Source organism: Falco biarmicus, chromosome 5, assembly GCF_023638135.1.
Source record: "Falco biarmicus isolate bFalBia1 chromosome 5, bFalBia1.pri, whole genome shotgun sequence".
Taxonomy (NCBI): domain Eukaryota; kingdom Metazoa; phylum Chordata; class Aves; order Falconiformes; family Falconidae; genus Falco; species Falco biarmicus.
Genome location: NC_079292.1, coordinates 80,157,559 through 80,179,768, shown reverse-complemented (window position 1 = coordinate 80,179,768; position 22,210 = coordinate 80,157,559). Strand labels below are relative to the sequence as shown.

The 22,210-nt window shown below is 41.0% G+C and overlaps 1 protein-coding gene across 20 annotated transcripts in view; it reads left to right on the top strand.

Annotated features, from left to right (window-relative positions):
* Positions 1–22,210, top strand: part of DUSP16 (dual specificity phosphatase 16) — a 75,939-nt gene that overhangs the window by 40,330 nt on the left and 13,399 nt on the right. For 11 of the 20 annotated variants that reach the window (XM_056341872.1, XM_056341866.1, XM_056341862.1 and 8 more), the window contains 3 exons: positions 2,668–3,267; positions 4,371–4,509; positions 19,865–20,028. In XM_056341872.1, coding sequence (XP_056197847.1) covers positions 3,037–3,267; positions 4,371–4,509; positions 19,865–20,028 — 534 coding nt within the window. In that variant the 5' untranslated portion in view covers positions 2,668–3,036. The remainder of the gene's footprint in view (positions 1–2,667; positions 3,268–4,370; positions 4,510–19,864; positions 20,029–22,210) is intronic. The other 9 variants (XM_056341880.1, XM_056341881.1, XM_056341877.1 and 6 more) reach the window with 1 other exon arrangement.

Below are 22,210 nucleotides of genomic sequence, written 5' to 3'. Positions count from 1 at the left end.
ACTAGAGCCAGTGGAAAAGTTTTCATTGAGTTCAGTGGGTTTGGTATCTGGCAGGCTTTGATACAAATAAAAGAGAATCAAAATTTGTGACAGGACATGTTAGGAGAAATAAAAAAAATGCAGAATACTTTTTTCTCTCTGAATAAAAAAAGAAAAGGACACAACTATCAAGTTTCACTCCCCCCCCGCCTTGCATAATGGCATAGCCTTTTGATACCTTCCTAAGGCTATATATATATGAGTCATATAATGACTACTCTTTGAGGGGGAGCACACCTGCCAACCAGCTTGCAAAGACAGGGTTTTTCTAAAATACATTTAATTAAGGCTTGGTATAGTAATTTTTCCAATAATTTTTGTAGTTTAGGAGCAATATGCATTTGACTGCTATATGCTTCCATTCATCTGGACAGGCTTAAAAGCACTGGCTCTGTAGCACTAGAGTCAGGGCAAATAGAAGATTACATTTTGTCAATCTAGTGGCTGTTTGTGTAAAACCTGATGTTTTTCTTGTATTGCTACATGAAATTCCCATGAAGTAAGTTTCTTTCAGTTTTCTTTTTTTGGTTCTTAAAGTGAAGCTTGTACTTTTTTCAGTATTTAATTTATTTAAGATTTTGTATATGTAGATTTTAATAATACATCTAATGAGTAAAACATCTGCTGACATGGGATTTTCCATTACTAAACCCAACTGACTTGAGGACTTTTAATAAACTATCTATAAATTAGTTTGAATTTGTTATTTCTCTTGCAATTAAGATAAATAATAAACAATTCAAACTGAAGCAGAAAGTCGACACTATAAGTAAAACGTGAGTTTTCCAGCTGAACCTGTTAAACCAAGGATGTAAAATTAAAAAAAAAAACAAAACAACAACAAAACCCAAACCCCATATAAAAATCTTCATCCCCATATGTACCTGTATGTGCATTAAGAATCCAGGAAGACATAGTGTCATAACTTGCTTCTGTTTACAAATTTTTACTGCCTCAATAGTGTCAGTCAACCAGATTTTTGTTTTCTCCATCTGGCCCCTTCAGTTTTGTCACAGTTGTGTTATGTTACTTTGTCCCAGCCAGCAGAAAGCAGAGGTAGAAAGGCTAAAGCAGAGGTAGAAAGGCTGCTTGGGTCACAGGTGGGGTGGCGTTGGCGAGAACTAAGACATAAGAGTTGCTCGAAGGCTGGCTTTGCCTTGTGCAAGAGCTGTTGCATAGTTTTGCTGACCTAAAATCGCTTCCCCAAACAGGAAAAGGGAATGTGATGGTGTGAGACATGCAAACTGGAGAAATGTGGTTTCTTGCTGAGCCGGCTTTACCCTGCAGTGATTTGAGCCCCAATTACTTATTTCTAAACACTCTGCAACACTAACAAGGTGAGGAACTCTGTCAGGCTTGTCCTTTCACATACAGGCTCTGACCTATGAGCTCCACCACTTCAGCTGAAGAAGTCACCCCCCTCAGCTTCCCACTCTTGCTGGAGTTGATAACTGAGATGGCTGAATGTGTGGCTTGTGTCCTCCGGAGTGGTTGTTTGCAGGCTGTTTGCAGCCTTAGGTAGACAGCCGTCTCTGTAAATGTCCATGATTGCACTAAGAGACCAAGTTTTGAACCGTGGGAGCAAAGTAAGTTGACTCCTGTTTTTTGTTGCATCTATAGCTGCGGCACTATGTGCACTAAAATGCAGCTAAACGCCTTATGGATGGAGCCCTGTGGTGGCTCCTTCCTGAGCATTGTTCTTCCAGGGGTTTGTTCCACTGAAGTGTATTTTGGGAGACTCTGAAAAGCCTCAGGACAACCACGAGGCAGTAATACAAATAGGCAGTGAAACACGTCAGGTGTTTTTACTGCGCTGCTGCCACCGCCGTTTTGGCTGATGTGGGTTGGATGCTGTCAGGATCTGATTGTACAAAAGGATGTTTTGCTTTAGATATTATTTAGCATGTGTGTGGAAGGTGTAATGCATGTCATGCAACTGTCCCACCTGCTCCAGAAGGGTCAGAGACAGAGCTCGCTGCTTTACCTTTCAGTAGTGTATTCGTGAGGCCTCTGTTCCACGTCTGGTGATTAATTCAAATAAAATGCTTGTGTCCTGATGTAGCTTTGTGTTCTGGTTTCTCTTCAACCATGTTCTTAAAGGAGAGAGGTAGGTGTAAGTTTCATCATTTCTTTTGTAAAGTTTCGGTTCCCTGACTTGCCATGCTGCTTTGTGAAATACTTTCCAAGGCATTAAACTTTAAAAGTGTATCTTAACTGATTTTACAACTTCTTACGAAGTGGTGAAGTGCTGAAACGCATTTAATTGGTTTTGCTATTGAAAGGAATACCATGATTTAGGGCAGTATCTCTTAATTATATTCTAACAAAAGTTTTGTGAAGAGGCAGAGCTAGTGGCAACAAAAGTCTGCAATTAAGACAGGGTACGTTGCCTGAAATACAAGATAATTGTCCAGGCAAGATTGTTGGAATAGATTCAGAGACTGTAGTTGCAAATACCCTCCCTAGGTGTTTGGCATATACAGCAGAGAGGGGAACTTTGCAGGAGTGTGTTTGTTATATGGTGCAGAGCACTGTGCAGTTAGCCTCAGAGCTGAATGCTTTGTTCTGGAAACTTTCATGGCCTCATCTGGTTTGTGGGGTTTTTTTTTTATCTTCCCCTTCTTACAGGCTCTTAGTCCGGTGTAAAGCTGATGGTTGGGAGCAAAGGTAAAGAATGATGTAATGCAGCGGCAGCCAGAAAGCATCTTTTGTTTGAATTGTGAAATGGCTACTCCATAGTCATCTCCTGATGAATCAGATGTGAGGGGCTGCTTTGTGGAACGAACCCTTTGTAACGGCAATAAACTGGAAGCAGGAGGAGACATTCAGTTGAAGAGCTCTTTCTGAAAATGGGTTTAACTTTTCTTTTGCCAGTCGCTACCAGCATGACCTCATACACTTCTGGTACAATGGTGTGGCTAAGCCTTTGAGTACACAGCCATTACATCATCGCAGCAAATTAGAGAGGGAGGTGGTGAAAGAGGCCTTATTGTTGTCATGGCCGATGAGATGATCAGGACTCAACTCATTGTCGCCGAGAAGTTGGTGGCTTTGCTGGAGAGTGGTACAGAAAAGTTGCTGCTGATTGATAGCCGCCCCTTTGTGGAATACAATACGTCCCACATCTTGGATGCCATCAACATCAACTGCTCCAAGCTTATGAAGCGGAGGCTGCAGCAGGACAAAGTTTTGATTACAGAGCTCATTCAGCATTCAGCAAAACACAAGGTAGGGGTCATTTTCCTCTTATTCCGGGTATTTGTTTAAAGGAGGGTCTGGAAGGCAAATTGTAATAGTTTATCTTTAGGTATTCCATTTTGGAAAAAACAAAACTAGGGGACTGAGTTTTGCTGAGCTCTTACCTGATCTAAGAGGCTGTTGGTTACTCCTGAGCTCATCTTTGGGATTCTTTGTAGCCTGCTCTCCCTTAAGTGACAGAGTAAGGGGGAAGGATTTAGAAATTGGAAAGAGTGCTCTCGGGGTTCTTGTATGTCTTGCAAAGCACAGTCCCTGAAACATACGTAATTAAGGCAGGAAACATTCTCCTCCTAAACTTCGGAGGATGCTTTGGGGTCAGTGTTGGTGGGGATTGTGTACTATGTGGTCATATGGTTTGCAAAGAAACTGTAGGTGTCAATCCTGTTTAAAATGCTTTTTGTGTGAGTATTTGATGGATTTGGGTTGTTTGTTTTGGGGGTTTTGTTTTAAAATAGTGTTATCAGTGAAAAGAAAATAGCTAAGCTGTTAAAACTTGATCTGTATCTATGTGTGAGTCTTTGGGTTTTTTATCCATTGGTACTTGTTTCAAATGTTTTAGGTACAAAAATAACGTATTATGTTCCTGCTTTGAAATGTTAAAAACTGAACATTTTTTAACTGAACAAATTATTATTATCTAAAGCATAGCTTATACAAAAAGATGTATAAATGGCTAAAATGTGTGTGGCTTCAGGCAATTTAAGGTCTCTTTACTGTATATACACACAAAAACCCAAAAGCTGAAATTGAGGTAGGGCCTTTTTTAAACAAATCAACCAACCTAGCTGAAGGTAAAGCATTTTACAAGTGACATAAAATTACTTATTAGTAGAAATTTGTGGAGTGTGCTTCAGCTTGGAGCAAATAATCAATTTACAAACTCCCTAAGGAATTAAATCTGATTAGGCATTTAAGTATGAAATAAAAACTGTTGTGCGTACAGCTATGTAAGAAATCTACAAATCTGAACTACTGCATAGCAGCATGTGGTAACCCTGATGCAGGTGATAACGTGGTGCTTTTTAATCATCTTCCTCCTTCCTATCTTACTCTGATTTTTACTTGTGTTTCAGATTGAAATTGATTGCAAGCAGGAAGTGGTGGTGTATGACCAAAGCTCTAAAGATGTGACCACTCTCTCCTCTGACTGCTTTCTTGCTGTGCTCCTGGGCAAACTGGAGAAGAATTTCAGCTCTGTGTATCTGCTTTCAGGTATGATGTGCCGAGAAAAAACCCCAAAACATTTGAATAAGGAGAAGAAAGAAAATGCTATTGTTAGAGCAGATGCATACACAGGTTTGCAGCAGTGCTGGTGTGAACTTCAGTTTTAGCATAGCTTTTTCTGTAGGTTTTATGCATATAGAGGCACTCATACATACAGTGCTTGGAAATTGTATCTTACAGGGGATATATTACACCATTAGTGCAGTGCAGATGGAAACTGATCAATGCAGGGGGTTTTACATGCATATGGCTGCTATTTTAGGGTCCAAAATAGTAAAAGAAATGTGTTTTCCTAGTCTTTTAAGCATTTCAGCTTAAATGTGTGCTAGGAGGAAAATCTCTTCTTACTCAGTTGGTAATTAGTACAGTAAGAACAAGAGAGGTGACCTCCCAGTATTACAGAGATTTATTTGGTGTGACTTCGTAAACTTCAGCCCCTTAAGTGGGTAGTACTCTGTTTAGGTCTTTTCCCTTAAACACATGCCATCTTTTTTCTTTTTTTTCCCCGCAAATATCAGGTCAAAGCATTCATAGAAATTCAAGTCCTTATAAGACAGGATTTGCTGGTGTTAACACGCACTTGTGTTGTTATTTCTGTCATGGAACAGTCAACCACCCAGTGTTCACAAGAAGGAACAAGGAGGGCATGAAGTAGATCTAGGGCTGAAGGAAGAAGGAATGAAGAATGCAAGTAGGAAATCCATTGCAGTGACTCGATCAGTGATCTAACGGCGTGTATAGTTTCTGAGAAATGTTAAAGCTACAGTCAGAGACTGAGTAATGATGAGGGAAACAAATAACTTCAGTGAAATGCTTCCTCTTAGCAAGAAGGTTTCACCGACGTTTGTAGTGACTTCAGATGGAAGTGATAGGGAGGTGGTTGTGGTACTGAGAGAACTTTTCCCACACTTATTTTGAAAGCGAGTACAGAGAATATGAATAATTTCAGCATTTGGCTGGGTGTATTTGGTGCTCATGTGAGCTGTACTTAGAGTAAACTAAGTAGGGTTTTGCTTTGGCTATGTTTGGTGGTTCCATTTTCTTTGCTGCCTTGGTAAGAATTACATCTGCGGGTCGTGGACTACAGTATTGGATTAAGCAACTCTTCTTCCATATGATCCGCCAAGTAAACTTGTGGTGTCTAGGCACAGAAAATGCTTAATGTAAGAGTGCTGAAATATGTAGTTGATGCTCTCTTAAATTTTAAACTGTTATTTAAAAAATAGGCCAGTCTAGAACCCGTTCATGTCTCTTAAGAAATCCTTTTATCTTTTGAATACCCAACTCTGCTCATCTGTCCTGATGGTTTTTTAATAACCAGAAGCATATTACATCTTCATGCAGCAATACAGACTATTCACAACTTCATTTCCATGATAGGAGACACAGCTCTCTTAATAACTGAGAATTAGACCTCATGGCAGGGTGCAGTTGGGGGGGATCCTTAATAAGGCCAAGCAGAGGCAAGTATCACAGAACTTCCCTTCCTTCTACGGTCCCTCTATAGATTAGTTACATGTAACTAATTTATTAATGTTACTAATGTTACGTGTAACTAATGTTGCATTAATTACATGCCCCTCTGTAGACATGTGAGACATGGCTTTGGTCTTTTTCCTCTGCTGGTCCCAGTGAAGGTGGTGGTCAGTGTCTCCATCCTGAAACTTGCCTGTGGCTCCTGTTGGGGTGGACGGTACCAGGAAGGGGGGGTTTCCCCAGCTCCCCAGTCTGGGCAAACACTAATTGTGTGTATCATAATGATACCGTGAGAAATTGTTTTGTTTCATTTTTATTTCTAGCACGTGGTCGTTGTCTGTTCAAGCTGAAAATGCAGCTTAAACCATATGCAAGATACTAGTGTACATTTGCTAGCTGAGGTGAACTTAGCCGTGTGTACCTGAGAAGGATTAGTTTGGGTGTTAGAGGGAGAGAAAGGGAATCTGATGTGTCAAAACCTGCCTTACAGAAAGGAGGATTTTTATTTTAGCGTGTCAAATGCATTTCTCTTAGCAAAGATTACATTTGAGGATTTAGTCTTATTTTTGGTTAAATAGATAGTGATGAGGATATTTCTGAATGCAGAAACAACTGATGGCTTTAAAACCAGTGGTAGCGGAGTGTAAGAACAAAGGGGAAATTAAGGGAAATGTTTACTACTGATCTATTACAGGTAAATACTTGTTTCAGGAAATATACCTAATTAAGATGAATTGGTAGTATAGTATTTACCGCCAAGTCTATTCCTTCAGCTCTGTAGCATTTCCTTCTCTTATAATGAATTTTCTCTGATTTTAATCCTTACTTAAGAAAATACATTCCATAGTCTTGGTTTTTTACATCAGTTAAAAAGCTAGGTGCTTACACACATGCACACACACGCACACACAAGAAACCTTTTGGGATGTGGGGTGAAGGAGAAGGTGCTAGGTTCAGTCTCATGGAAAGTTCCTTGGAGGTCATTGTTACGTGGCTCTAACAAACTAGATAAAATGTGTTGTCTCAGCAAGCTGATGACAAACTCTCATAAATGTTTATGGCCCTTAATGAGAGTAGGGGTCAGTGCACCATGTAAAAAGAAAAACCTTTGGACTTGAGTTTTCCCTATGACACTCAATCTGGTTTGTTTAAAATACCGACCTTAAATAAACGTTTTGGGGTAGGAAAATATTTTTTTGTTGGGATAGAATAAGCAGCAATTAATGAATATCTGAAATTCCTACATCTGTTCGTCCTGCCTCCTCCCATTACTGAGCACTCAGTGAGGTGTTTTTTTATTTAGGTTGTGCTTAAAGGTATGCTCTACCCTGGAGGTTGTTTTTCATTGAACTAACTAATGTAAAGACCTCAAAGGAACCCTTACCAATTAGTTTAAGCTCTTGATCTAACCTCATAAAAATATTTATAATCTGGTAGGGAATGTTTTCAGGAATTTAAACATTTATTTTGGTTCTTAATTTTTAACAGTGTGCAAAATACTGAAATGTGGGTACTTGAAGGCTTAACCCCACTCTCATCACCGCATCTACACTACTGAGTTAAGTAAGATTTAAACACAGGGATGTGACTTGATTCTTTCTCTTTATGTTTTTTTAGAACTGGATTTACATTCATGGAGTCCATTTCCTAGTTACAGTATTTTTATGGGGTTTCTGCTTGCTCTGCAGAAACAGTTGATAGACTACTGATCCTTGCTTGAATTAGCAGTATGAAGGTGGTAGACGTCAAGAGGCTTCCTTAAATTGTATTCCACTATGCTAATGGAAACTATTCATGTTCTACTTTCCTAAAGCACCCGCTCTTCCCTGCTTCTTTTAATCTGGATTGCTCCTACTCATGCAAGCACAGATGTCTTCATGATGGTTGCCTTTTAAATGTTGCCTGTGGAGAAGATGAAGCACAGCCTTTTATTTTGTGATTATTATTTTTTTTTTTACAGAAGACTCAGTCTAAAAAGGATTTCTGAAAAACCAGAAGTGCCTACTTTTCTGTATTTCCAATCTGACATGAAAAATTGTAATAGCCTTACAGAGAAACACTGTGGTGGCTCTGAACTGAAACCAAAAGCGGGAATTCTTATACTCAGGTTGATGTGGAGCAGTGGTAAATGTCCCAGGACTAGCTAAACTTCAGAGTACTGTAATGCAGGATCATACAAACAATTTCACTGAACTCTTAAGAATTTTTTAGTCGTACAAGACCAGAGTGTATTTTGCCCGCAAACAATGAAGGACATGTTTTCCTGGCAGTCACTGAATTGCCACTTAGACTTGATGTACTGTGGTGTTCAATGCCACTGAGAACCAGTATGGAAAACTTATGTTTACGGAAAACATGCCTAATGTACTGGATTTTAAAGTGTACAAGTGGAAGAGGAGTTAAATATACTTTAAGCCTTTTGTGAGCTTCTAGAATTGCCTGTACAGTTTTACCCACCCAGTGCCTGTATGCCGAGATGCAGATTTGCGCATGACTGCACCCCGCTGGAGCCATGCCTTTCATTAAATGTCATCCACCTGATCTGTAGATGGTATGAGGTTTGTGAATGCTTAAGTCTTGTCTGTAGAAAACTTGCTTCGTGGTCGGAGATGAAGCTGGCATCCTTCAATCAGATGACAGCTGTCTTGAAAAGGGGTCCATAAACTTCTGCGTACTTACTACACAGATTATCTGTATAATTGAGAGAATTACTAGTAGAGAATTACAGATTTTCTAGGTGCCCAGCATGAAGCCTGCATCTGACTTGCAGAGCCCCTGAGTTCGGGAGCTCTGTGCCTCCCTCCCAAAACCATGGTTGATTGTGGGTACAGTCACCATCAAAAAAAGTGTTTTTGACAGGTGATGAAGGCCTAAGCGGTGGATTGCCTCCTAATCTCTGCTACCCTTACACCCATCAAAAATGTCAGCATTGATGTGATTTAATGGATTTTGCTTCTACAAGAGCTCTCTGATAAGCTTCTACAGAGCCTAAAGCTACTGTGATAAGCAGAGAGGCATAAATTATTAATTTTCTATTTAGTGATGAATGCAGGTGACACATGCAATGGGCACTGAATGAATTTGTAAGCTGTGTGAGTATGTAAAGAAAGAGCAAACAGAATGAGTCCATTGAGACTGGGCAAAGGTCCTGGAAACAAAAGAGTGAGTGATTAGCCAGGGACTGTTGCAAAAGGTATGTTTTTGCTGAAACTTCCCGAATCATTGTTTCCCTCTGACCTGTCCCTCACCTAACAAAGTGTGTGTACAAAATGGAAGATTTGCATGGGGGATGCAAGGAGAAGGAAACGAGTCAGGAACTCTTCTACAGTCTTGTTTACGCTGGCATTTTTCTTAAATATTTGAAATTGGAAGCCCATTTAAAGGAATCCTAGTATAAAAATGCCAGTATCTCTAGGGTACGTTTACCATTGTGTTGTCTCTACATGCCTAAAGCAAAGCTGTACGGAAAAAAAGCCCAGTGCGCTCTCCCTGCTTTGTCACCAGGAAAACAGTGCCTTGTGGCAGAGGAGCAGGAAATCTTCAGAATATTCTCTTATAGGTAGACCTGATCATTTCTATCTCCTGAAGTGTCCAGGGCTGCGAGGCTGAGCTTTCTTCCCCACTTTTGCAGTCCCATACGCCAAGTAGGAGGGTACCCAGTGTGGACTGAAAGATGGCACAAGGGAGCTGTGGTTCATGCTGTCTGATAAATTCCTGTCTAACATCCTGATGCCTTTTACCATTTGGATTTGGAGCTTTGCTTGTGTGGCTGACCAAAGTTCTGAGCGTTCCCTACACATAAGTCTTTGCAGATTGCCTCAAGGAGAAGAACATACCTTCAAGTGGAGGTCATTGATTAAAATAATCAAGTTATCTGCAAGTTGAAATAATTATAGTGGGAATGCGCTGTTAAAATACCCTGCCAGTGTTTAGAGAAAGGAGGATTAGTTGCACCATGATGCCAGTTTTCCTGATACTCTGACTGGTTGACACTATTCGAAGCAAGTCTCTATTGAAAGAGGCAGAAGTCTTGCCGGGGGAGTGCAGTATTCCCCGAGTGGTCCCGTCACCCATGGAGCGTAGCCAGTGTCGGTGGGGAGGAGACGAGAGTGAGAGGAGCTTAGCTCTGAATCACCCTCTTTAAAAGTCTCCCTCTCCATCAATTTTTAATGAGAGCATAGAAAAACGAGTACCCTTGGCTACAGTGAGCCCTCTGCGAATATCCTCCCACCCTTTGTACTTAAAATGCAGTTTTGAGTGTTCATTTAGTGCCATGATTGTTTTAAGCACTTGAAGAATGGGAGTAGGGTTTATTACTTTCATATGTTTATCCACTTGCTGTCTTCTGTGAGAGCAAAGTTTGACTAGTCTGGAGGTCTCATAACATTTCTCAAAACCAAGAATAACTTCTGAAGTTTGCTTTTGTTTTGGATACCTCTGGATGCTTGTGAAATTTAATTGACAGAAATTACAATGAAGATTTTTTTTTTTTTCTTCTTGAAAGGCAGAAAGGGCAAGCTTGAGTGTCCAGTATGCTCTCTTTACTTGTCGTTAGTCTGAATTTTCTATATGCCACTTGGGTGGGAAGGAGAGCTTGACCCCTTTCTCGCCCCCCCCCAAACCTTGTTTGCTTAACCTGCCTATTAACCTTGTCTTACCAAAGGCAGAAACCCTCCAGGGCAAAGAACTTCCCTTGCTACTGTGCTTGTAAAACACCTGGCATAACGAGGCCACTTTCTGAATGCTGCTGTAATAAAAACACCCCTGGCTTTCCCAAACCATGAAACCTTGAATCCTGTGGAAGGACTCCCCATGGCTGAGGAGAGGGGACGGGAAGGGGAGAGCGAGTGTGGGGATGGCAGCGCTGCTAACAGGGCTCTCCAGCCTGAGCTAATGTAATGGAAAATGGCAAGCATCCCTGCGGAGCGGAGCTGGAATGTGCGAATTGTAATGGCCTGTGGAGGTCTGCAGCTCGTTTAAACAGAGTGGAAACATTGTAGGTTCATAAAACTCGTGAGTCAGAAAGTTTACAACTTTCCTTCCTTACAGCAAGGGAAAAATCTATACTGCAGCTTTCAGATAAACATTTTAATGTTCGATGGGAATGGGACTGCGAAAAGTGCTGTTAAGTCCCAGCATTAAGAGCCTCTGATCTGATTCAAGGCAAAGTAAACGGTTAAGTTAGGGGGTTGTATATTTTGTCTTTACTATAGTGCTGTTTGATTTATTTTTTTAGCATAGTTTTCAGCAATGTTACATTATGTGCCAGGCACTAATCGGCATTTACAGTAACAAATTCTAAATTGCTATTTGGAGAAGAGAGAAAAAAAAGAAAAGCTAAACATGAATGTACTCCACCGCATACCTTTGGTGAATACAGACAGTTTGGTAAGGCTTACTTAAAATTACAGCATCTAAATATTATTTTGTACAGCTAGTTGCAAATTTTCCTGCTTTTTAATTTTTCTTTTCCTTTATAAAGGGATATTAATATCATATTTTTTAGTATATGGCTATATAAAATTATGAATAATTAGAGCCCTTAATAAAGAAGCATATTCTGGGTTTAATGAAGGTGGTGGAATAATCTGTCAATTCCACAGGCTTCAAAGTCTCCTTCTTGCAATGCTTTTCCTAGTACATGCACGTAGTCTTAGATTTTTGACTCATCAGTTGGGTCTTAGAGCTTTTCCACTCCCTGCTTTAAAATAATTGTGTTTGATGCTGAGTTAATACTGGTGAACTGGCAGACAGTTAGGTCTTGTGGGAAAAGGAAGGAAGTTGCTTCTAGTCTGTTTTCAAGAATTCATTGAAGAAAATCAATTTCTCCCTTTGGCTTTTTCCGAACAGTCAGAATCCAAAGCAGGGAGGGAAGGGAGCAGTGTCTGATTTGAATGGCACTTAAGAGAAATGCCAAAGTTTGCTGTTACCAGTGTGCATTGTCCTTGGGCTTTTCCAGCAGGCTCCATGACCTGTGAAAAACAGACACATTCACTCTTACATCTCCATCAGGAGCACAATACAGGATCTTTCTGTGCATCCCACGTGAGGCACACGGAGCCGCAGGGCCAGCTGGATCTGTGGGGATGTTGTATAAAACACTTCACAGGCTTTTCTTAGCCTGAGGTTTTAGGGAAGCCAAGCTCATAGGACTTACCATGTTGTCTGTCTCTCTGCTGTAGCCCACAAAAGAGGTTTAAGCTAGTTGGTCAGCTTCAGTAAGGTTTGACAAAAGGAGTAATGAAATTAAAAAAAAAAAGGAAGTTCTTGTCAGCTCTATGGAAATGAGCACTGGTACAGTGCAGAGCCTCAAATTAGTGTCTCCCCCTGAAAAGCAGGTTTGGGTTGAGCTGAGCTGGTTGTGGATTTGCTGGTGTGACCAAGCAGCAGTGCCACGTGGGTCCCAGCAATGCAAGAAGGGCCCTTGGGAGCTCAGGCTGCGATAGCTCCCAAAGATCTGCTGTGAGGTGGGCACCAGTGGCAGGTGGGATGCTTCAGTTCTGCAGCCCCTCAAATTATTTGGTTGAAAAGCATGTTTGTTTGCTGTGAAAATGGAAAGCTACTCTTCTGGTCTTTCTTATTGGTCTGCCTTAGTTGGAGAAGGTGGCAGACACCTTCATCTTGGTTACCAACTTCTTCTCTAGGTGAATCTCTTCTCCCTTCTGCCTCAGCTTTGCTGCCAGGCTCTGGGTGTGAAAGGCAATTGCTGGGATTCTCCTTCGAGCTTTAGCTGGCAGGCTCGTAGGAAACACATGGAGTGACGTGAATGCCTATTTGTCATCTTTCTTTCATTCCATGTTTCATGACTGTCTTTACAAAGAAGCAGTAAGAAATCCTCCCAGAACAAATGCAGTGTAAGCTTGTCGGTCACGTTTTTTACTGTTAGAATTTGTATATGCATGGAGCTCTCGTCTTTGTAGGAGTTGCCTCCATACTTGAATGGCTATTTAGAAAAAGTAAGTTACACCTAAGAGGAAGGTCCCCTATTTTCATGTTTACTTTTTTCCTTTTCACTGTAGAGTTGTGGGCACCTCAGCTGTTGCACTTCAGTTTCACATCCAATTTTAATCCACCTTGTCTCTGAAGTATAGTCAGGTCTCTGTTCCTTTCTGTGCTTTGTCAGCATGCGCTTGCCTGATTAGCATCACCAGCTGTCTCTGGATGATTAAGGATAAAACTTCTGCTGCAGATCTCTGCAAACACTTGAGGATGGAAAGGAATCACAAAATTGGCTATTTCAACAGTAATTTTAAAAGCAACTCTAAAGAGATACTTTTATCTCTTGATAAAATATGATATGGGGGTTGCCTCATGATTTATTTTCTGTATGTTAGAAATACATCCAAGCTGAGATGTAGGATGAATGTATGAGAGAAGATCTGTGCTGTGCTCAACATGCATGCAAAGGAAAGACTTACAGGTATGTGTGGGTGGGGGAGGTGTCACTGAAGCAGGCCTGTTTGGCCAATGTACCCGTTGGTAACTACAGCCAGCCAACAGCCTGGTTACAGTGGTGTGTCACCTAAGCGTTGGTGAGCTGCTGAAGGTGAACTTCTCAAGCTGGTAGGAGGAGAAAATGGCATTCTTCTCTCTTTCCAGCACCCTGCAGAGAAGAAAGGTGTCTGGGGGAGGAGGAGGGCAAAGGGTGGGCAGATGGATGGGGTAAGTGTGCAGGGTAGATGCAGGTATTGATCTGCTCAAGAACAGATAGAATTTCACTGGAGCGGCTGTGAGATCCTAAAGCCAAAGCTGAGTAACCTGTGTTTATATGAGGAAGGGATGTGTGTTGATGTGAATGAAGAATGACTTCGCATTTTGAAAACTGCTTTTTTAGTAGATTGGTGTTTCTGCTTAACTTTTTTGGCTCTTCCCCTTGCCAAATCAGTCTCACAAGTACTTGGCCTTCTATAAGCAAAAAAAAAAAATAAATGCTTACAGTTTTTAATTCAGAATTATTATGTTTCCTGTGAAAGTGTCTTGTATAATTTTGGTTAAGTCTCTGAGTGGTTTGACCCATTTGTAGCAAATACAAAGACAGGGAGGAGGAAGAGAAACCAGCATAACATGGAATGTTATTTCCCCCCAGTATTATGTCCTATTATGGTGTCATTTAACTGCAATGGTTTTATTGAGTATTGGGTAAAACCAGTAAAATGTTATCTGCACTTCACAACTCTGTATTAAGTGTTTAAATCAAGACCTTAGGGCTTAACTCGCCTTTCACTTGCAATCCTCCAGAGCAGTTTACAGAGCTACTGTCCCTGCAACTGGCAGCACGGCGGAATGCACCTGGTCTGTTTCCATAGAACATAACAGAGATGAGCTAATGTAAATGCTTGTGGTTTTCAGTAGTTATTCCTCTGTATTAACTTAGGATTTGTCTCTGATGGTAGTTAAACTAAGTAGTCATAAGGATCTGGATGGATTCCATTCCCTCAATGAAAGGTAGCTCTTCCCAAATCAATAATAATTCTCTGGCTATCATTTGTTGCCACCTGATCCTATCTTCTCTCCCTCTCCTCTTCCTGCTGCTGGAAAAGTTAATTGGGATTTTTATTCATCTGAGGATTTACGCAGTGAATCTATAAAAAGAGTAACTTTTACTGTGGAATTCTGCTGAAACTTTTTCATCCCTTCTGGGTTTGGCCCTATTTTGTTTCCTGAGTTGGCGGAGAAGGGAGCCAAAACTTCTGATACCAAGATTCCTTTAGCAATCACACCTTTACAGTCACAATTGTAGTTGGGAAACAGTATTGTCTTGATCAAAGGGAAGTCTGTAGTCACCACTTTGCAGACCATAGCAACGGGGTAATTGAGTAGTTCACCAGATCTTGCCAGATTTCTGCTGATAGATGTGGAGGCTTGTAAGCAAGAAACGCAGGCTTTGCTGTAAAGACCTAGGAGGTGCTGGGTTGTCTGCCACACACAAAAGGGCTTAGGCTGGAAAACCACTGACAGCTTTTGGCACCTTAACATGGTTTTGTAGAAACTGTTCTGTGAGTCACAGCCACAAGAAGTGAACAGAACAAGTTAGCACTGGAATGCAGTATGGCACTGCTGTGCCTTAAAGGTGCTGCAGTCAGGGGATGCTTGCCACTTGGTTAAAACTGAAATCACTTCACTAGTCTGTTCATTTTAACAAGCTAGTTAAAACAAGAGCTGAGTTAGCTGAGTTACCTTGGGACAATTACAGAACTTTGCAGTCTTCTAATGGATTGTCCAGAATCAGAGCAGAATTTAATTCATTGATTTTTGCCTCAGAAATGTAAGGGACAACCAGCTGAACATTGTAATTTACCACCGGTGTCATTTGCTTTTGTGTTGGAAAATACACTGGGTGATAGTCTGAAATCGCTTCTGTCTCGTATTGATTTAATTTGCTCCCATAATGATGCAAGTCATTGTCCCCAAAGATTTTTTTCCCTTCAAACTTGTGTAGGCCCTAATGCTCAAGTAAGACAGACGTAGGAGTACTGTTAGCTACTTGCTGCCAGCCAAAGGACATGATGACTTACGTATGTGCAGCCATGACAGAAGCAATTGCTTATTGAAAACTGAAGAAGGAGATACATTGTGCTGCTTATCCTGCTTGACCCTCAGGGTTTTCAGATGCAACGGAACTATTACATGAGTGGTGATGCAAGTGTCTTCCATTTAATTCATCGATACCAGAAGTAGGGTGAAAAACTTCAAAAGCATCTGGCAGAGCAGAGGAGGTCTTAAACACAAGCAAAATTTTATAGAGATATATATAATACATAAAACTTACTGTTTCCTCCTGCTGATTTCCATAACATTCAAATAGACAAGAAGTGGTTTCAGCCTGTGAATGTAAAGCGAGCTGTTGCAGTTCAGCTTCACCACTAAGAGTACAGAAAAGCTGTGTGGTTCATAGGTGTTTAGAAGAGAATGTTTTGGACTTACTTGTCAGTCTGTTTCCAGGGCCCAGTTGCATTATCAAAGAATTCAATGAAACTTTATCAGCCCAGTAGTTCCGTTAATGACCTGTAGATTCTGCCCTCCTCCTCCAGTTTCAACATGCCCTTGTGATTGATTTATTATTTGCAGAGGCTGGAGTAGTGGTGGGAGAAAGGGTGTTATTTAGAAACTAGCTCCAGAAGAAAAGTGTGTTTTCTCTTATTAAAACAAACTGCACCGTGCTGCCAATACTCCTATTCCAGCTGAGGTGGGTAAGATTTAAAGACAGAGTTTTCCTTGATGCAAAGGTCATCCTCGTATTATGGAATTTGAAATGAAACCTGTCCCAGCCTTTTTTCAAGGCTCAACTTTCCATTCTGCATTCCCACCTGTGATTAAATTAATGTTCCAATTGTTTAAGGTTTGTTTTTTTAAGACGGCCTGCTTCATTTATAGCAGAAGTGTACAGGCAGTGTGAGGGCTTAAAGCTCTCTGCTCATAAGAGGCTCCTCAAGTAGACTGTGTGTAGACTTCAGCTTTGGGGACTCACAGAGGTTATAATCTGTTCTAGAAAACAGGCATACATTAAATAAATACCTTTTTTTCCTACACACCTTTAGATGTTGTTTTTTTTTATATCTCTCTATATATTTAAAAATAGATATATCTTTTAAGTTAATGCAAGCAAACAGTGATGGGTGCAGGTCCCTAGAGCAGAAGTGAGTCTCATAATGACATGACAGCTCAGTGGTCATATGTGTGGATGCTGTTGTTCCAGACCCCTGATGCTATGTTTGTTGCGCTAGAAGAAACTGGTAGTTTAGCAGGATGCATATATGAGTGCGTTTTGTTGGTATGGAATTTATTTGTGAATTTTTTTTAAAGTAATTTTTCAATGTATGCTGACCTATGACCTGTTTTTCCTATTGTGAGTGCCATAAATCAAAGCCAGACTTGTTGAAAAGCTACTAACTTTTTGAAATGGTTGTAGAAGATGGCAGGGAAGATGCATTAATATTTGAAACAAGTGACCCAAGTTAATGCTTTTTCAAGTCAGTTCACTGCTGGTACTGATGCCAGGTTAAAACACATTCAGATGAAAGGAGGGTTCACTTGGGAGCATGTGTAAAGATAGGTAATATGATGTCAGACTTGCCCGATTTGAGAGTTTTGTGGTTGTAATTCATGTTGTTAAGATACTGAAGCAATGTTACTAGGAGGCATGAGTACAAAGAAGTGCGACTTTGAAAGGATGAATGTCCCAGAGGAAGTGTCAAAGCATCTAATCTTGAATCACTTCAAATTTGCCTTGACAGAGCCCTAGAATAAAATTAAAATAAAAGGCTGCTCCTTATGATGACAGAGTGTGGGTTCCACCTCCCAAAATCTCAGGGGTTTTGCCTGTTAGCCTCTTGCTTAGTTTCTTGTTGCAGTGCTCATACAGAAGTGAGACCAGTCTGTATGTAGTTGGGAAAATTCTTTTGTTGTTGATGTTGAACTTTGCCCATGTAGTCTTTTTCAAAAAAAGCACAGATGTAAAATATTTTCTTTGCTTGTGCAACTTCTTTGTAAGGAAGAAGAGTCACTTCTCTATTTCCAGCTCTGTCAGACAGAATCCAGAAAGCAGCCAACAAGCTTCCCAAGTAATAAAAAAAAAATGAAACGGAAGACTGGTATTTGATCTCCTCTTCTCCCCCCAATCTCTCAAGGAACTGCTGGGCACTGTATCTTACATTAAATTTGATTTGAGAGGCATACAATGCCTATAAATTAAGGGTTTGCTTCCTATAGCAGAGGGGTAAACATTATGCCATACGGAAGAAAATTTAGCAAGTGTGCAAGAGAATTGTTTTGCGAACTCCTCCGGTGGTTGGAATTGGTATATTGGACTAGCAGCATCTGTACTTCTGAACAGGGAGGTTGTAAAGCAAGGAGGAATCCTAGCTAATAGAAATGAAACGGAATAGAAATGTCAGAGCCGAAACTTTGCTGTGTCCCCAGCCTAGGCCCTTTAGTTTAGGGGTATGGCTCTGTGATGGGCAGTGCCTTAGCTTAGCATGTCCCCTGCCCACCCCATAAAGTCCCGCCTTGCCCTCGTATTCTCATGATAAGCATTGTCATGGTTGTCTAAAATCCCTTCTCTAACAACCAATAGACAAGTGATTTTTTTTTTTTTGTTTGGTGGTTGTTTTTTGGGTTTTATTTTATTTCTAAGTTAGAAGACTGAACAGGAATTTTTCATAAAACTTTTGTTCTGAAATATGCTTGCTGGCTTTTTTGTATATTGGATAAAACGGGCCATTACACACATGGCTAGTACGTTTGTTTTTTCTACATTCAGTAAAGATACAGATTTTAAAATCCAAAGAATAGGCATAATTCAGGCAACGGTAATGCAAGCCTTGACAAAACAGTATGTTATCTTATTCCTGAATAATTTTAATTCACGTCTTCAAACTGTAATAATAATGAACATAGCATTTGGCAGATTTAGCACACTAATACTTCACATCCTTCATGATAAAAAGGTACCTTGTTCTACACAGGTTATAATTACTCTTCCTTCAGTTAAAATTCCACTTGTCTCTGTGTTTTAATGTGAGGAAATAGCTGGGGACTTTCACTATGGTTTGCAGCTTTCGCCCTTACCAGCTGGCTGTTAAATGGTGAAAACGGCCAAGAAAAGCCTGTAACATACTGATTTAAGCAGCTGCCTCTGGTTCTTCTTCAGACTAGTTTGTGAAGGTGAAGTATAAGAATGGACTGAGGCTGGGGTTTAGCTAGGCTTGGAAAAAGCTAGCTAGCTTTTGTGAGAACATGTTTAGTCAGAGTATGTGTTCGTGGCTGGAGGTTTCTTCAGCTTTGTTTTCTAACTGTGGGTAAGGCCAGTTAGACCACAGTTGGTAGCACAGGTTTATAATGCAGCCGTTGTGATGGGAGGGGAGCTGGGAACCTAGCCAAGCAAGGAACAGAAATGGAGTTCGAGCTCTGTTGTGTGTAATTGTGTCTAGAGCAGTCTCAGCTTCGCTCTTTATTCCCTTCTTGTTCCATAGCGGCTGTGCCATGCTGATAGTGAAACAGCCAAGGAAGCAGCTTTGATGGGCGCTGGGGTTTTAGGTGGATTTCAGTGTGGTATTGGTCATTCCACTCTAGTTTTTCTGAGTGGTTGAATGCAGTGATGGGAAATGGTAACGAAAATGTTTCGGAGCCATAGCATGGATAGGGACTAAGAACTGGTGCAGATGAAGAACCAGCTAGCAGTAAAGGGAGTAGAAACTGGTGGCAATTTGGGAGTCCATGGCTGGGCAAGTTTTCCCCTGCAGTCGCCCCCTGCCTTGCCTCCCCCACTTGAGATGGAGAAGCCTTGGCTTGGTGTGGTATTGAAAGATGAAGGCTCTTCCAGTGTGTTGGATGAAATATATTAATTATGGAGCAGCACAGAAAATAACAATGTATGATTTTAAAAGCAAACATTAATATTGGTGCTTTTCCCAAATCGAGTAAACATGACTTTTTCTTAATGAAGTCAAATTATAGGCCTAATACAGGAGAAGGAGGTGTCTAGAAAACAGCTTGCTGGGGCAGAGAGGAAAAGGGGTGCACATTTGTGGGGTGGTGGGTGTTGTGGCTTGTTTTTTTCAAAGTCTCATTTCCACATATTATTAAGAATGAGAAGAAGCATCAAAGCTTCTGAGGAATGGAGAGAGAGAGAAATAAACATTCCAGGCAGAGTGGGAATACCCAGCTAGCCCTTGCCTGCTGATGGATGGTTCTGCACAGTCATGGTACCTCTGGAAAAGGAACATGTGCAGTTCTTCGGTTAAGGCTTTCCTGCTGCCCCTTAACACCTCCCCATCTCCTGCAACAAATGCTGCTTTCTGAGAACTGGTATGGGCACCAGTGCCTACAACACTGCATGTGAATTAAATACACACTGTCCTTCTCACAGGTGGATTTGCTGAGTTCTCCAGCTCTTTCCCTGGTCTCTGTGAAGGAAAATCCACGCTTATACCTACTTGCATTTCTCAACCCTGCTTACCCGTCTCCAACATTGGCCCAACCAGAATCCTGCCTCATCTCTATCTTGGGTGTCAGCGGGATGTCCTCAACAAGGTGAGCGTTCTGGGCGTCACGTTATTTCCTTGGCTGAGTATATAATCTCCACGTGTCTTTATCCATGCTTCTATCATGCTGCATTGTTACAGCTATAAAACATCTGAAGTAGATACAGATAATGCTGCCTGTGCATAAGCCATGGGAAGCTATGTAAGAATTAATGATCCACAAGACCACATAATTAATCCACAGCTCATGTAATACGAAATTTGGTTTCCTTTCTCCTTTATCTCAGAGAAGATGATATGGTACCTTCCTCAGTAACCTGTCAACCAACCGCAAACTCTCAAATGTGCCATTACAGCAGGTCAGGTATTTTCCTGTGCATAGATCTGACTGGTTTGTTTTGGCAGGTCTTGGATCTTAACACAATTATATTAATGGTTACAGCAGAATAAAGGAGGATTGTCTGGTTTTTACTATTGCCTTCAAGTGCTAGAAAAAATAGCACTTAAATACCATGAATTGTATAATGAGGGACTACTGCAAACAGATGTTTATACACCTAATAAAATATTCAGACCTGGACAATCAGTGGGGTCATTTAAAATGAGCTTTTGTGGTAGCGCTGCAGTAAGAAACTTCTAGCGTGTCTAAATACATATGCATTTAATAATTTCTCTTCCTAAATAATAGCCCAGGATATTTTGGTATACTTAAAATAGTTAGCAAAGTCATCAAATATAGCACTTCTAGGGTGCTGGACTATCAGGTGTTTAAAAGAGCTTGTCTCAAATTGCTGCAGGTCTGTATTCCCACGTATCATGCAGGCAAGCATCTGTGGATATGAGATCAACTCATATTGCTTACGGTCTGCATCTTGAGTCCTTTCACAAGGGAATTTTTATTACTTTGGCTGCATATGGCCTCTGGCCTCCCATATTATCTGTCAGTCCTATTCATTAGTTGAATCTCCAACAGCCTTCATAAGCTGGTATTAAATACATGGATGCAGGAGAGGGGAGGAGTGCTTCACCCTAGCATACTGCCTTAACGATGTGCAAGGCTTATGTGTATGATTTTTATCCACGTATAAAGCTTAAGACAGGAACTATCCTAATAGTCCTATAATTGGATCCAGTTCATATACTTCGACGGTTATCACATTTTTCACTGGTTTTTTCTGCTTTCATTCCCTCCTAGTCTGGCCATTAATAGGTTATATCTAGATTTTTCGCAATTGTTTTAAGGGGATTTTTGACACACAAGCAATCATGTAGAAGGTAATCGTGCCTTAGTAGAGTGCAAAGAAAAATCTTTTATATGGAGGATAGTCAGCATTGTATTTACTTTGTCCTTTAAAATTGTCTGTGTCTCTACTGCCAGGTAGCAAGTCAGCAATTAAAACTTGATTCACTTATGACAGATGTCAAAGCAGCTTATTACTTTGGCTACCACAAAAGTAATTTGTGGTCCACAGACAAAAGACAACAAGCACCAAGTAATTAAAAACAAACAAAAAGAACCCCCTTCCTTGCTTTCAATGGGAGAGTAGTAGAAAGATGTTTTTATGCTTCATTTTTGTTTCAATGTGCGAATGGCAAGTGCTGTCCTAGGTCACAGTGGGAGTCAGGCGGCAGGTGGTTCTCCTCCAGGGCCAGGGATGTGCTGCTTTGTTTGGGATGTGACTGGAACTCCAGCACTGTGGCTCTTCAGCGGTGAATAATCCCGGAGGGATGAAAGAGGCTCTTCCCTTTCCTTGCAGTAAATTGGTGCCTATGAACAGGTGTCGGGCACAGGCGCAGAATGTGTGCCTCACCAGGAAAGGAATCCGAGTGGTAGCAGCCGTCGGGAATTTCGTTATAGGGCTGGAGAAGACTAAACCTGCAACTGCTGCTGGTGAGCCCTGGCTGTGGCAGAGCTGTCTACAGGAAGAGATTAAACCTGGTGGTGGCTCTCTTGCCTGTTAATTTACAACCTTGGTAGTATTTCAGCATGTGTTGAGGAAGCCCTGCAGCTGCAGATACTTTAGAATTAATGTAAGACCCCAGGAGCTGGTCAGATTTGTACTTCCTCACATACTCTTAGGAGTTAAGATCAAGGGTTACGGTGTTTCCCATTTTGTATGGAGAACCACGAAAACAGCAGCATACAATCTGCAGAGAGGTCACTGAGTTCTTACCACTTGGTCATCCTTGACAGTTCTGGAAGTTCTTCCGCTGACAACTAAAATACCTTT